The following is a 15485-nucleotide window of genomic DNA, read 5'->3' as shown; positions in this document are numbered from 1 at the left end:
AATATGAAATTTCTGTCTCAGGGAGGACGTAGGTTTCCTGCCTGGGCATGCTGTGTCTGGGCCCCTTTGGCAGGGCCCGGGGTAGGTGACTTTGCCTTCCTCTGCCGCAGTTTCCTTGAGGTCTGACCACATGGTTGCTGTTTCAGTACCCTCTCCCTGCAGCTTAGCGGACACACTCGTGAGCCTGAGCGGGTGGTTTTATTGCACACCTTGGAGGAGAGATGTTACACGGGGGACCACGGGATGGTGTTTCACGTGCACCTTCATGGGTGTTTTGTGCTGCTGTGAGGGTGTTTCATGTGGGGCTGTGTAAAAGGTGTCTCACTTGGGAGTCCACGGGCAGGTCTGACGTGTGGAGGCCTGCCTGGTGGGTGTTTCATGTGGCACTGCGGCAGATGTTTGACTTGTTTTGATGACGGGCAGTTATTCGGTGAGGCTCTTGTACGGTGCTCAGGTGGTCTAGTGTTTCATGTGGCTCCTTGGGCAGGGGTCTCTCGGTCTTGTGGCCCACATGTGTGCAAGGGTGGTGCTAGTATGCCAGATGTGGCAAAAGCCAGCAGTGTCTGGGGCAACGCAGCTGGTGACTATACTGTGGCCATTTACAGGTGATCTCCGTGGTAGACTCGGACAAATAATCCAGAGAGGAATCAGAGTGACAGGGGACCAGTGCCTCGGAGGGTGCTGAGGTGCCGGCCACCTGTGTCTTCTGGCCCTGCTTGTTCTTGGAACCTGCGTCCCCTGGCTCCACAGGAGCCTTGCTGCCAGCCTGGTTGGGGTCAGGGGATGTGCTGGGAGACTGGGCCCTAGGTGAGTCCTGGGCGGAGACACTGACACGCTGTGTGGAAGTGGGTGCAGTTGTGGCTGCTGGCGCTGCTGCTGCTGGGGCTGCTGGGGCTGCTGGGGCTGCTGCGGAGGCTGTTGCTGCGGCTGCCGATCGGCCTGTGGCGGAGACCTGAGGGGTCTGGTGGTTTGTTCCCGTGTGGCGGCCTGTTGTGCGATTGTGTCCCAAGGTCCGGCCTGCTGGCTGGGAGGCACCTCCCGAGCGCATGGGCAGCTGAGCGGAGCCCAGAGTCCCACTGGGCAGTCGGGCACGCTGTGCAGCCCTGGGAGTCAAACTGCCCCGGCTGCGATGGGGCCGGGACTTGCTGGGAATCTGGGAGCCGCTGGCAGAAACAGTGGCCAGCTGACCCCGGGATACAGATGCAGGGCCTGGGCTGACTGGGGACGGGGACTGCCCATTCGTGGCCCGTGAGGGGCTTCCTACTGTCTTACTTGGGCTTGAGGTTCGGCGTTGTGGTTGTGGTTGTGGTTGTGGTTGTGGTTGTGGTTGCGGTTGCGGTTGTGGCTGAGGCTGTGGTTGCAGTGGTGTCTTTGTCTGGGAGTCTGAAGAACTGTCAGAGGCCTGGACATTATCAGCTGTGCGTTCCTTGTCATTGGCTGGGGAATCCGCACACAGACTGCCAGCAGACCTCCTCACTTGTGGTTCAGGAGTGGGGTCTGACTTTACTTGGCTGTGGAGAGAGAGAAAAGATGGTATGTGAGGGTGGCTGAGGTTGGCTGGGGACCCTCCCGGCGGAGCAGCTCTGACGGAGAGCTGGTAAGAATGTGGTGTCAGCCCTGCTCCGCAGGCAAGCCTGCCGCCCTCTGCAGACATCTCAACATAGCACCTGCACATTTTGCTCCTCGTGGGATATACTTGTCCATGGGCACCTGCACATATGCATTAGCCAGAGCAGTATGCACCATACACATGCACACACATGCAGACACACCGTACCCACACTGAATGCACATGCCCTATACAATCCCTCCCAGAGAATTACATACGGTCCAGTTCCAGAGCGGCTGGGGGTTCCGATGTTGATGCTGGGGTGACGAGAGCCCGGCCCCGAGCCAAGGCCTGAAGTACTGGTTCCCGACAGCCAAGGAGAGAGAGGCGGACAGTAAGAGAATAGTGGAGCCATGCAGGGGATGGTCGAGACACAAGACAAGGAGTGCAGCCAGAGTCAGGAGGCTCGAGACAGGCGAACCGACAGACAGGCAAATCCAGTCACGGGGACAGACAAAGAAAGAGGGTCAATCGAGACCCAGAAGCAAGATAGGGCGGGGTGATACCTGTCATTCCAACACCCAGGAGGTAAGGGCACGAAGATCAGGAACAAAAGATCAGCCTCAGCTATACAGTGAGTGGGAGGGTAGCCTGGGCTACATGAAATCCTTTCTCTCTCAAAATAACCTAGTTAGCCACGTGTAGTGGCATGAACCTTTAATCCTAGCTCTCGGGAGAGAGGCTTAGCTAGGTGGGTCTTTATGAGTTTAAGGCCAGCCTGGTCTACAAAATGAGTTCCTAGCCAGACAGGATTACATAGTGAGACCCTGTCTCAAAATAAATAAATAAATAAAATAAATAGGAAAACCCAAAGAGAAGGGAAAAATAAATCCAGCATCCAAATCAAGTCTCTTGGGCATCTGCCCCAAGTACACACCGTCCCGGGTTATCCCAGCTGCTAGGTCCAATGCTCTTCCGCTTAGCTGGCTCGCGGCGCTGTCTAGAGCCATGTGGTGCTTTAGAAAGAGTGGTCTTATGACGCGATGGTATAGTAGTAATGCCCCGTTCCAGGGTCCGGGCGTCATGCAAAATAACAGGAAGGCGCACTGTGTAGGGAAATTGAGCTGTGACTCACAGGGCCCGCGTCACCCGCCTCCCCCGCCACAGGGACACACCACACTGTCAAACAGGGCAGCCACTCCTATGCCTCCCGACCTGCTCCCAGGGCTAGCAAGCCTGCCTACCTTGCCCGCGTAGTAGAAAGGGAACCAGAACAGGAGTAGATCGCTGAAGAATTCGACCAGACCGAACAGGGCGTACACCACCCAGTAGGTTAGCCACACAGTGTCGTCTTCCTTGCTTGGGCTCTCGATAGCTTTGACTCTGTCCAGAGGAGAATGCACATGTCTGCCCTCCAAGTGCCATCTTTGAGTACCCGAAGCCTCCCACCCCTGTGGACTGCCTGCTGCACTCACGAAGCATATGCGGGGTATACAAATCCGATGACATTGCACAGTAGAGAGGCCCCGTAACCGAACAGAAGATACAGGCCTAGAAGGGCGAGGGCTCCTGCAAAGACAAGAGCGAGCATTGGGCAATGCCTGCGACGCAGGGCCCGCCTGACACTCCCTGTGCCTCCTTCCTGGGCAGTGAATCTCCGCTGCAGCCTTGAACCCTGGCTTGATGGCCAAGAATTCAGCCTTTTTTTCTCCTCTTCCTCCTCTTTGAGACAGAGTTTCACAAGGCAGTCCTGCTTGTCTTCAAACTCAGGCAGATCTGCCTGCTTCTGCCTCCTGAGTGCTGGGATTAGAGATGTGCTCTGCCACATTGACAATCTTGGGGGTATTGTTTTGTTTTGGGTTTTTTTTGTTTTTTTTTTTTTTTTTGAGATTGGGTCTTTCTGTGTAGCCCAAGTTGGCCTTGGATTCTGGCCCCTCCGATGTCAGCCACTGGAGTACTGGATGACAGAGTACACAGACCACATAGTGAGTTCAATGGCAGCCTGGGCTCCAGAGTCCAGGTTTCAAACCCCACCACCCAAAAAGGGTAGGGGAGAGAGACGACTCAGTGGCCAAACGCTTTCTATGAAGGCCCGAGGACGTGAGTTTGGAACCCAGCACATACCAACAAAACAGAACTAACAAGAACAGGCTTGCTACAGTGTGTCTGAAACCCAGCACTTGGGAGAGGGTGGCAAAGACAAACAGCTCCCTGGACCTCACTGAACAGTCAGTCAACCTGAAGCAATGAGCTACAGATTCACAGAGCAAGTGGAGAGAAGCCAGCCAGATGGCTCAGCACTTGCCAAACACAAGGGCCATGTAACCTGATTGCTTCCATGTGGTGGAAGATCTCTCTTTCCATCTCTGTGTCTCTCTCTCCAGCGTACCTCCCAAGCAAACAAGGTGAGCTATTCCTTGCTCTTCAGTTTCACTGCTGCCCATGTACAGGCGGCTGGGGTTGACTTCTGCTCCCTGGGGCACTTGTGGTGGGTTGTGGCTTTACTTAGTGCCTTCATTACCGCACTCCACAGAGCAGCCTTCTGGCCACTAAGACACTTGGCAATGAAAAGCTGGGAGCCACCATTGTGAATCTGTCACTAGACGGTGCCAAGGAAGAGCACAGGGCTTGTGGGATCTGGGGCCTTATTGTGCTCCAATGAAGGTCAGAGGCTAGGCAAAGAGGGGAGGTGGGAAGGCTTATCCACTTGAGGGGACCTTTGCCCTTGGGGCAGCTGGGACTAGGATGGCTCCTCCTTCCTCCCCCACAGACTGTTATCTGCAGGGACACAGGCGTCGGAGCCTAAGGTCAGAGTCCCGGCCCCTCCTTCCATCTGCTCTGGGTCTTATCCTCTTCGACCTAAGGATGAAGAAGGAGGGGGCAGCAGCTGGCCCCAGTGACCTTTGTACCACTGCCCCCAATAAAGTTGCCAGCCTCATTTAGTGTCTGAGGGCATAGCGTGGCCATTTGGGGCAGTTGAGATAAGGGTCCTGAAGCAGGTGGGAGATGTCACCCTGTCTCTGGCACTCATGGGGTGGAGAGGGCTCTTCCAGTGTACTGGTCCCCTCAATCTCTTTAACTACAACCTCAGCAGGAAGAGGATAACCTTGGACAAAGGCCTTAGGGCAGGGAGGGAGCAAAGGCACAGAGACAAATGGACAGGACAGGTGACAGGTTTCACAACACAGCCCCTGCCACCTAGGCCTTAGTTCCCCTCCTGGCTGCCCCCCCCCCCAAGGTACTATGATGCAATTTGCCTAGTGATGTGGAAAGACAGGACAGAGGCTGTGGCCTATACCTGGGCCACACAGCGGGAAAATGGGCTGTCTTACGGTGCTGAGTCACAGGTGCAGTCTGGACAGATATCAGAACCCCCACACAAACACGGGGGGTCGGGTGGAGCCCACCTGCCCTCCAGCTGGTGAGGAAGTGACAGTACGTGGAACTTTGGGGATCTGTGGCAAAGGGCTTTATGTCCTTCACTCAGAGTTGCCGTGGTCTTGTGATTCAGGAAGGGAGGGGGACTTCAGAACACCACTGCAAGTTTCTGAAGACCCCAAAAGAAGGTCCCTAAAATCATTTCAGAAAGATGATGCACCAAGGCCCTTTCCACACTGCAGAAGGGGTCTAGAACAAGAATGGACCTAAAAACAGCTGAGGTGCTTGGATGGATAGTCCCTTCCTGCAAGTCCCTCCCCAAATCCCAGCCACTACCTTAGATCAACAAATATTGACTCAAAGCTATTGTGCTGAAGCACGGAGGAAGAGAGAGAGCCTAGTGTCCGGGTGCTGGGTCAGTCTCCTCCCAGCCTGGGCCTCAGAGGGCTCAGAGATCCACGGGGACTTTCTCCATGAGAATATTCGAGAAGGAGTACACACAATGGGCTGATAGGGCTGGGGTTGTTGTCCCTTGTTTTTCCATCCACTTAGGGGCCAGCTGGGCCACTGGAAAAACCAGACTTGCAGAGAAACCAGACTTGGGGCCTGGCATGCAGCCAGGGCCCCAAGAGGAGGCAGGTCACATGGAGAGTTGCAGTAGGACCCTAGGGTGCCCTTTTCCAAAGACCTTGGAAGAGAAGCAGGCAAATGAAAATCCCCCTTCTTGGGATTCCAGGATGAGACCCTACAGGTAGGTCAGAATGCCCAAATAATAACAGGGTCCCTGGGGGAACCAGAATGTATTTCCCTTCCATAGATAGGCACCTAGGACATTTTGGTTGCCTGTTGGGGACCCAGCTGTGCATTTCTTCCCAGTCTGGTCTGGGTGCCTAGTACCTCATGAGGTCTTTTCCCAGGCCCATCAGGGACCCAAGATATGCACTCCTTCTAGGTCTGAGTCCTTATGGCCTTGTAGAGGCCCTCAGGAACCTAGGATGTGCACACCTTCCAGGTCAGAGTTCCCAGAACCTCACGATGCCTGGTATAAGGGTCCATCTTAGAGATGGGATGCTGCAGCTAGGAATGAACTCTCAGGACCTCCCAAACCCCGTAGAAAACCTAAGATGTAAACTCCTTCCAGGGTGAGGGCACCCAAACTTCAAGATGCCCAGTCAGAACTTGGGTCCTGCAACTTATACAGGGATAGGACCCGGGAGCCAAGCCTGCATTCCCAGGGCCTCCTGGAGCTCGTCTAGAACCCATGACATGAGTCCTTTCCAGTGATGGGACCCAGGACCTCATGGTGCCCGTTGGGAACCAAGTGACATGCACCCCTCTCCAGGCTCACCCGCGGCGAGATACCGCTTCTCTACACCGGTCCTTGCTTCGAGCGCCCCGAGCGCTTCGGTGGCCACGTTCTTCTGTTCCAGAAAACGTTCGAAGCGCTGGCGCAGACCGTCCATGGCAGCGGCGGGCGCGGGGCAGGCCACTGAAGCACGCCCGCAACCTCGCGCACCGGCGCCGCCGAGAGCGCACTTTCACCACCCGCCCACCGCCCGGCCCCGCCCCCGGCCCAGTGCTTTCGGCCCCGGACCCTGGCTCCGCCCCCGCCCCCCGGCTCTGGCCAATGGGAGGGCAGGGCGGACAAAGGAGGTGGGGCCTGCCCCGTCTCCCCGGCCGCATGGCCCTCTGGCCAGGGTGAGGGCCGGGGCGGCAGCGAGGAGTCCCGAGGGGGCGGGGCCCCAGGGTGATGGCGTGTTGATTGGTCAAGAGGGTGTGGCACGATAGTGATTGGACAAGCGGTAGATTATTGACGGAGAGCGATTGACGTGGGTGGAGCTAGTTGAGGAACAGATGGGCGGAGCCTGGTAAAGATCAGCGCTGATTGGACAGACCAGAAAGGAGGCGGGACTACACTGGAAAAACGAAGCTGATCACGAAGGAGGGGGCGTGGAGAAAAGTGGGCGGGGCCAAATAAAGGTTGAAGGCACCTGTTACCTTGAACCTGCTCCTAAGGGCAGATGGAGGGGTTGTCCTTGTATAGGTGGAGAAAGTGAGGTTCCCGAAGGCTTAGGTCCCTATGAATGTGTCACTCCTAGTGGAATATTCCCACCCCTCCCAGGTGGGGAGGGGGTGGGGGAGGAAGGAAGCGCAAGGCCCCTTGGGAGTTGACAGCTTCGCGTTGCTATGGTGTCCAGGCTGGGAGTGCTTCCTGAAGCCCCGCCCCCGCCCCGCCCCCCGCTATGCGGCCCTCCCAGACAGAGCTGTGGCTGGGTCTGACTTTGACTTTGGCCCTCCTGGCTGTGAGGTGGGCCTCAGCCCAGGCCCCCATCTATGTCAGCAGCTGGGCAGTGCGGGTGACCAAAGGTTACCAGGAAGCTGAGCGCCTGGCCCGTAAATTTGGCTTCGTCAACCTGGGACAGGTGGGTGGGACGTGGGGTGTGGGTCTGGACAACCTCAGATCTGGACAAATGGGAGGGTGTCCCCAAGACCTCCCCAAATATGTATCTGTGTGCCCCTCCATGTTCAATTTGGGATTCTGTGGCTGTCATATGGACCCCTGGCTGAGGTGTATAAAGTCGTGGAGATCCTATCAAAGGAGCAGGGTCCCAGCTATGCCCCTGTTGTCCGTCGCATTCCCAGATCTTCCCTGACGACCAGTATTTCCATCTGCGGCACCGGGGTGTGGCCCAGCAGTCCCTGACTCCACACTGGGGCCATCGTCTACGACTGAAGAAAGATCCCAAGGTGAGAGTGCTCGTGGATGCTGTGTCCCAACCAGTAGCCTTCTGTCACCGTTCCTGCTATGAGTGGCCTGTGTGAAGTGGGGCCTAGTTGGGGAAGCCATGTGTGAGCTAGGCGCATATGTAACACAACTTAATATCCAGGGGGACTCAGATAAACCCTTGCCCTGTTGTCCTGAATGGAAGGTCTCATGCACTGGTCCTTTCCCCCCCTGCAAGCCACAGGATGTAGGGAAGGGAACCGGTCCATTTCAGCACACAGGGGAGCTGGAGTCGGTGAGTGTGCAGAACCAGGGGCAGAGCCCAAGTTTTTGGTGCTTCTGTAGGTGTCCTGTCCACATTAGGCCAGTCTGCCACTGGGAACAACTCTTAGATGGCAGTCAAAAAACAGGCATGGAGGTGTGGTATGAGCCATAGAGGGTTACAGGATACGTTAGAGAGGGGATCACCTGCACTGGGACCTATCTTAGCTATTGCTATGACAAATACCATGACCAAAGCAACTTCCAGAAGGAAGACTTTATTGGAGCTTATTGGACTCAGAGGGTGAGGCCATGGCCAGTATGTCAGGGAGCATAGCAGGAGGGGTCAAGGTGGTGCTGATAGTTCACAAGGGGAAGGGAGAGCTAGCTGGAAAGGACATGGGCTTCTGAAACCTCCAAGCCCACCACCCACCTCCCAGTGATAGCGATAGACCTTCTTAAACAGGTTCACCTACTGGGAACCCAGCCAAGTATAAAAGGTAGGGGCCATTCTCATTCAAACCACCACAGGGACTCAGTGTCTTTAGAAGCCAAGCCTCTGAAGGAAGAGAATGAAGATAAATAGAAGTGGATAGATGGACAGAGATGGTCACCCAGAAGAACATGGCTCCTGAGAGAGACTAAGATGGGGTGTAAGGAGAAGGGCACAGGAGATGCTTTGGGCTGATAAACAGCACATGGAAAGGCCCTGGGGTAGAAGACAAGACTTTTTCCTGCCTTCCTAGTTGTAGCTTTGAGAGGAGCAGGCTGACTGCTGTAGGCCAGCTGGGCAGTAGGTGTGGTGATGTTGGACGAAAACGGAGGGGATAGGAGCTAAAAGGTTCAGTGGGTAGAGTGGATGGTGGGACGGAAGTTCTGTGTTCCATCCCAGCACCACCCAGGCATGGTAGCACACTCCAGTCATGCACATGGAGAAGTGGAGGCAGGAGGATCAGGAATTCAAAGTTATCCTCAGTTACATAGAGTTTGAGGCTAGCCTGGACTACATGAGACCTCATCTCTGAAAACAGAGAAATAGACAATGAGATGGCTCAGAGGGCAAAGGTGCTAGCTGCCCAACCTAGCTGAGCTCAATCCCCAGATCCAAGTAGAAGGAGAACACTGACTCCCACAGTTACTTTGTTGTTGTTTAATTTTCGAGCTAAGGTTTTGCTGTGTAGCCCTGGCTGTCCTGGGAACTCAGAGCAGCCTGCCTCTGCCTCCTGAGTGCTGGGATTAAAGAAGTCACTGCCACCTCCTTTGAAACAGGGTTTCTCTGTATAGCCCTGGCTGTCCTGGAACTCACTCTGTAGACCAGTCTGGCCTCGAACTCAGAAATCTGCCTGCCTCTGCCTCCCGAGTGCTGGGATTAAAGGCGTGCGCCACCATGCCGGGTTCCACTGTTACTTTTTAAAAGATTTAGAATTTTCTTCCTTATATTTGTTTTTACTAATGTGGATCAGCGCTCTGCCTGCTTGTCTGTACCACATATATGCAGGTGCCCAGGGAGCCCAGAAGTGGGCATGGGATCTAGTTGGAACTTGTTCCAGGTGCCTGCAGCAAGCCACCATGTGGATACAGGGAACTGAACCTGGGTCCGCTGTGAGAGCAGTCAGTGCTCTTAAGCCCTGAAGCATCTCTGTAGGCCCATGAGTTGACCTCCACATATATGCCATGGTGCATGTATTAAGGACACAGGAGGGGGACAGACAGAGAGACAGAGTAGCTACAGGAGGTCGTGGAAGTAGTGTGACATGAGCCAGGGGTGTCCTGACCTAGAGTTTCAGAAGCGGTGGCTTTTTTGAAGTGCTGTACCACTTTGGACCCCAGCACTCCAGGGGAAGAGGCAGGTGAATCTCTGAGTTCAAGGCCAGCTTCATCTCCATAGTGAGCCCCAGGCCAGCAAGAACTACACAGTGAGACCTTGTCTCAAAAGAAAAGAAAAAAAATAATAATAATCACACTGCAGGAGGGAGCCAGCAGGACTTGGTGCCAGCAGGACTTGGTGAGAAGGACCTAGGAACCGGGAGGAGAAATGCGTGGGGCAGGAGAGCTGCATTCGCTCCCAGCAGCTCCAATCATGAATCATCAGGCTGTGTCTGAAAACACAGCTTTAAGCCGTGGTGGCACACGCCTTTAATCCCAGCACTTGGGAGGTAGAGGCAGGCAGATTTCTGAGTTCGAGGCCAGCCTGGTCTACAAAGTGAGTTCCAGGACAGCCAGGGCTATACAGAGAAGCCTTGTCTCGAAAAAACAAAACAAAACAAAACAAAACAAAACAAAAAGCAAACAAACAAACAAAAACCCCACAGCTTTGAGGATCATGGGGGACCCAAAGAGCAGCTCCCACCGACATGCCTGTTAGTTTAGCAGTGTGTCCAAGCAGGTCTTCAGCCCTCCTGGCTGCGGGGCCACACCCCTGCGGTAGCTGGTTCAGCCCCTGTGCACCCTGCAGGTGCGCTGGTTTGAGCAGCAGACTTTGAGGCGCCGGGTGAAACGCTCCCTGGTGGTGCCCACAGACCCCTGGTTTTCCAAGCAGTGGTACATGGTGAGCACTTGGGCTGGGTGGAGTGGACAAGGGGACCATCCTGAGCCCCTCTGACCCCAGGTCCCTCCCTGCCTCTCCTAGAACAAGGAGATACAACAAGATCTCAACATCCTAAAGGCTTGGAACCAGGGACTGACCGGCCGGGGAGTGGTGATTTCCATCTTGGACGATGGCATTGAGAAAGACCACCCGGACCTCTGGGCTAATTATGTGAGTTGTCTAGGGATCAGAGCAGCAGGGCAGGTCCCCCGATGGACAGATGGCCTCACCTCACCTCACTATCATCTTTCTTCCCCTACCTGCCCTGCAGGACCCTCTGGCCAGCTATGACTTCAACGACTATGACCCAGACCCCCAGCCTCGCTACACACCCAACGATGAGAACCGGTGAGCTAGATGCTGTGTTCCGGGTGTTCCTGGGGCCTGCAAAAATGAATGCCAAGGTGGGATGGGACAAATGTCTGTTCTCCTCCTTGCTCTGGAATCAGACATGGAACGCGCTGTGCTGGGGAGGTGTCTGCCACAGCTAACAACGGTTTCTGTGGTGCCGGTGTGGCCTTCAATGCTAGAATTGGAGGTACCAGGGGTGAAGGCTGGGGGTGGGGTGTCAGGTTAAGCTTGGCTAGTGCAGGGACCTCCGTTCCCATCCCTGATGGCTGAGCAGTGCCAGGCCCTAGACTGAGGGTGGCAAGGAGGTGATCTGGTAGGGCAACCAGAGTTGGTGCTGGCGCAAGGCCCACGCCCACCCGCGCAGGCGTGCGCATGTTGGATGGAGCCATCACTGACATCGTGGAGGCTCAGTCCCTCAGCCTGCAGCCGCAACACATACACATCTATAGCGCCAGCTGGGGCCCGGAGGATGATGGTCGCACGGTGGACGGACCTGGCCTCCTCACACAGGAGGCCTTCAGGCGTGGTGTAACCAAGGTGACCAGGAACCACACCCTGGGCGGAGGGGGAGGGTCCCCTGGGGTTGGAGGACTGACTCTGTTCTCTCGGGTCACACTCCACCCAGGGCCGCCAAGGGCTGGGTACACTGTTCATCTGGGCCTCGGGAAACGGTGGCCTCCATTACGACAACTGCAATTGTGACGGCTACACCAACAGCATCCACACACTGTCAGTGGGCAGCACCACGCGGCAGGGTCGAGTGCCCTGGTACAGCGAGGCCTGTGCCTCCACGTTTACCACCACCTTCAGCAGCGGTGTGGTCACCGACCCACAGATCGTGAGCATACAGCCAAGCCCACACCACAGGCCCCGCCTGCAGGGGGTCTTCACCTAGACCCCACCACCCCAGGCTTCACCCCCAGGCAGTGGCCACATCCCTCCAGATCCCAGTCCCCAAGCAAGTCCCACTCCACAAGACCTGGCCACACAGGCCCTGCCCCTTCTGCCCGGCCACCCCCCTCGGGCAAGATCTGTGCCAGTGCCTGGTCTATTTGTGCCCCTGCCACATGGAGGCTCTCTGAAGAACATTCCCTTTGTACGGGCTGACTCTGAGGTTCCCCATCATTGGGCCATTGACTGTGTGGCCTCTGCCCCCCCCACCCCCCCCCCCCGTCCCTACTTCACCAACCTTTGAGGCTTGGCACGTTTTAGATGTAGGGCTATGTAACATTTTGAACTCAGTGCTCAGTGGTTTTGGAGCTTAGTCCTTAGCAGACCCTTAGTAACTGATGAACTTAGTCCTCAGTACTTGCTAAACTTGGTCATTAGTATTCTTTTTTTTTTTTTTTAAAGATTTATTTATTTATTATATGTAAGTACACTGTAGCTGTCTTCAGACATTCCAGAAGAGGGAGTCAGATCTCATTACAGATGGTTGTGAGCCACCATGTGGTTGCTGGGATTTGAACTCTGGACCTTCGGAAGAGCAGTCGGGTGCTCTTACCCACTGAGCCATCTCACCAGCCCCGGTCATTAGTATTCTTTATTTGAGCCAGACACTCACAGTGTAGACCAATCTAGGCTAGAGGTCACAGCTTCTCCAACCTCTGCCCCAGTGAGTCCTGGAATTAAATGCCTGTATCACCAGGCCCTTTCAGTACCTTTTGGACTCAGTCCTCCATGTGTTTCTTCAGCTTTTCTGAATGTTCACTTAGTCTGATGTTCACTCTGAAAACTTAGTCCCTAGTACCTTCTATACAATTTCTCCATCTGGGCTGCGCACTGAGCTCAAGGTCCCTCTGCTGTCTGTCCCAGGTCACCACGGACCTGCACCACCAGTGCACCGACAAGCACACGGGCACCTCGGCATCTGCCCCGCTGGCTGCTGGCATGATCGCCCTGGCCCTGGAGGCCAAGTAGGTGACAGTGGGGCTCCGCCCACCGCCCCGCCCCCAGGGGCGGCTCCCCGCTCACCCGCCCTCGCCCCCCCCAGCCCGCTCCTGACCTGGAGGGACCTACAGCACCTGGTGGTCCGCGCGTCCAGGCCGGCGCAGCTGCAGGCGGAGGACTGGAGGATCAACGGCGTGGGGCGCCAAGGTGCGGTGGGGCCAGGCAGGGGAAGCGGGTGTGGTGCACTCAGGGCCAGTGACCGCTACCCCTCCCGCGCAGTGAGCCACCATTATGGCTATGGGCTGCTGGACGCGGGGTTGCTGGTGGACCTGGCTCGCGTGTGGCTGCCCACTAAGCCTCAGAAGAAATGTGCCATTCGGGTGGTGCACACCCCCACGTGAGAGAGCCCCCGCCCACTGGAGGGAGGCCCCGCCCCTTCCACTGGAGGGAGGCCCCGCGGTCCAGACTCCACGCCTACGCGGGCGATTCTGTCCAGGTCTCCACCTTGCGCTTTGTTGTAGCTCCCCCTTCTCCACTACCTCCCCATCCTAGTCCAAGGTAGGCAGAATGCCCCGAAACCTCAGTTTACCCATCCGAGGAAAGAGTGCCCTCAGGCCCTTAGACACTGCCCGCCCCCCCCCAAACCCGCCTCTGGGCTCTACCTGGCCCGCAGCAGACCCACAGGACCGCCCTCACCCCACCAGCCCCATCCTGCCTCGGATGCTGGTGCCGAAGAACGTGACCGCGTGCTCAGATGGCTCGCGCCGCCGCCTCATCCGCTCGCTCGAGCACGTGCAGGTCCAGCTTTCGCTCTCCTACAGCCGCCGCGGGGACCTGGAGATCTTCCTCACCAGCCCCATGGGCACGCGCTCCACGCTCGTGGCCATCAGGTGTGAGACATCTCAAAGGGTCCTGAGAGCCAGCGGTGCCCTCCCTAGCCTTCCCAGATGGGACCCTATCTGGGTGGGACTCAGAAGACTTGTGTGAGACGCCACGAGCCCTGTCTCTCCTGTGCCACCCACTGGCCACAGACCGTTGGATATCAGCGGCCAAGGCTACAACAACTGGATCTTCATGTCCACTCACTACTGGGATGAGGACCCGCAGGGCCTGTGGACCCTGGGCCTGGAGAATAAGGGCTACTATTTTAACACAGGTGAGAGAATTGGCTGTGGCTGTGGGCTGCGAGCTTTGGAGCTGGGGACCCTGCCTTGGTTGACCCTCAGCCATAGAGGATCCTAGGGGTTTTCTTGGAGAAACCATGCCTTTCTAGTACACAGTAGACGGGCAATAGTAGGTGTACAGCTATGGGGGGAGTGTGAGGGAGTGAGGAGAATCTGACCTGTGGGGAAAGTGAGGGTTTGTAAATTAGGTTTAAGGTAACTTAAAGGAGCGGGGCACTCTGAGCACAGTGGCACACAGTAGGTGCAGTCACCTAAGAGAAGTGGGTCTGGCCACTGGCACACAGTAGATGTGTAGCAACTGTGGGGATGGTCTGACCAGTGCAAACCAGGTGCCACCTACCTGGGAGATGTGAGGTGGTGTGGCCACTAGCACATAGTAGGTACAGTTGCTACGGGGCCCTGCTTGGGAGACAGTGAGGCTGGCTACAGAGCCCGGCAGGCCAATGACAGGTGTCCCCCTTGGTGCCCACTGCGACCCCCGCCCAGGAACTCTGTACTACTACACCCTGCTGCTGTATGGGACGGCCGAGGACATGACAGCACGGCCCCAGGCCCCCCAGGTGACCAGCCGCGCGCGCGCATGTGTGCAGAGGGACACAGAGGGGCTGTGCCAGGGTGAGTGGCCGCAGCGCATGGTCACTTGTTGGGTGAGGAGGCGCAGCGGCCCGGAATGGGCAGGTGGGCACCGGCTGCACCCACCAGCTGCAGCCTCACTCCTTCTGTTTCCATGTTGTCCCTATGCAGAAAGTCACAGTCCCCTCTCCATCCTGGCAGGACTCTGCCTCATCTCCAGCCAGCAGTGGTGGTGGCTCTACAGCCACCCACAGCAGCCAGTGACCGAAGGACAGGCCAGCTGTCACCCTCCTGTTACACCTGCTGCAGCAGCCTGAGCAGCGACTACACTGCCTGTCCCCTGTCCCTTGTGTTGGGAGAGCTCCAGAGCCCCTCCAAGGCTTGCCACCTCTGGTGGCCCCCCAGCTACCAGTCTTGGGCCATGGTGCTGGCTCTGCTGGCCAGGGCCTTTGGGAGGCCCCTCGGCTTGAGGAAGGCCCACCTGCCCCAGGCTAGATACCCCAGTGCCCAAAACCATGCATGCACAGATCCCTGGAGGCTGGAGAGCCAGAGATGCCTGGCTGTCAGGACAGAAGGCCGGTACCCCAAGGTCCTGCTCTCAGGCTGGAAGAGAAGCCTGCCCCAGAAGGCCAGGGCAGAGCAGCTGCATGGGTCAGGTGACAGCCCACCGCTCAGCCTCAGCTGCTCCCAGTGGAAGAGATGTGTCCTTACTCATTTTGGAGCAGGTACAGTGGGCAAGAGGTCAGACCACAGCCACCAATCATCTGCCCCTTCCCTGTCTCCAAGCCATCCATAGCCCCATGTCTAACCTCATAGTTGCCAAATAAAAGTTAAACAGAAGATGTCGAGTTTATGGTGTCCTTGAGGGTAGGGTGGGCCCCTGGAGGAATAAGGACCCACAGAGGAAGACTGCTCTGAGCCCAGATCTGCCAAGTGCTGAATTACCATACAGCCATGAACAGGAAGCTAGCTCGCTCCCCCATCCCC

The 15485-nt window shown here is 56.6% G+C and overlaps 2 protein-coding genes and 1 long non-coding RNA gene across 37 annotated transcripts; 2 read left to right on the top strand and 1 right to left on the bottom strand.

Moving 5' to 3' along the window:
• Positions 1–179: 179 nt before the first annotated feature.
• Reep6 (receptor accessory protein 6) lies at positions 180–6624 on the bottom strand. 4 transcript variants are annotated; one of them, XM_006514077.2, is made up of 6 exons: positions 6276–6624; positions 3025–3118; positions 2794–2932; positions 2487–2655; positions 1824–1908; positions 180–1511 (listed from the first exon to the last, which is right to left on the bottom strand). In XM_006514077.2, exons 1-6 carry the CDS (start codon positions 6388–6390, stop codon positions 530–532), a joined length of 1584 nt encoding a protein of 527 aa, XP_006514140.1. In that variant the 5' UTR covers positions 6391–6624; the 3' UTR covers positions 180–529. The 4 variants fall into 4 exon arrangements, with proteins under 4 accessions (XP_006514140.1, NP_647453.1, NP_001191860.1 ...); NM_139292.2 differs by having other exon boundaries at positions 1828–1908; positions 6276–6476; NM_001204931.1 differs by lacking the exon at positions 1824–1908 and having other exon boundaries at positions 6276–6476.
• Gm51809 lies at positions 3436–6162 on the top strand. Of its 2 annotated transcripts, none has more exons than XR_003949017.1 (3): positions 3436–3954; positions 5480–5678; positions 6129–6162. It is a non-coding gene; the product is annotated as a predicted gene, 51809 (long non-coding RNA). The 2 variants fall into 2 exon arrangements; XR_003949018.1 differs by lacking the exon at positions 3436–3954 and adding an exon at positions 4827–4896.
• A 248-nt stretch (positions 6625–6872) lies between the features above and the next one.
• Positions 6873–15338, top strand: Pcsk4 (proprotein convertase subtilisin/kexin type 4). 31 transcript variants are annotated; one of them, XM_030244951.1, is made up of 15 exons: positions 6896–7350; positions 7571–7675; positions 10369–10461; positions 10543–10671; positions 10772–10848; positions 10950–11038; positions 11216–11388; positions 11477–11689; positions 12667–12767; positions 12845–12948; positions 13021–13138; positions 13446–13631; positions 13773–13897; positions 14412–14485; positions 14670–15334. In XM_030244951.1, the coding sequence occupies exons 1-15, from the start codon at positions 7171–7173 to the stop codon at positions 14760–14762; spliced, it is 1860 nt and encodes a 619-aa protein (XP_030100811.1). In that variant the 5' UTR covers positions 6896–7170; the 3' UTR covers positions 14763–15334. The 31 variants fall into 31 exon arrangements, 12 of the variants coding, with proteins under 12 accessions (XP_006513431.1, XP_006513427.1, XP_006513425.1 ...); NM_008793.2 differs by having other exon boundaries at positions 7148–7350; positions 14412–14540; positions 14670–15338; XM_006513362.4 differs by having other exon boundaries at positions 6890–7350; positions 12845–13138; positions 14700–15209.
• The last annotated feature ends 147 nt before the right edge of the window (positions 15339–15485 follow it).

The sequence above is a fragment of the Mus musculus genome, chromosome 10, assembly GCF_000001635.26.
Source record: "Mus musculus strain C57BL/6J chromosome 10, GRCm38.p6 C57BL/6J".
Lineage (NCBI taxonomy): Eukaryota > Metazoa > Chordata > Mammalia > Rodentia > Muridae > Mus > Mus musculus.
This window is presented reverse-complemented; position numbering and strand designations above follow the sequence as displayed.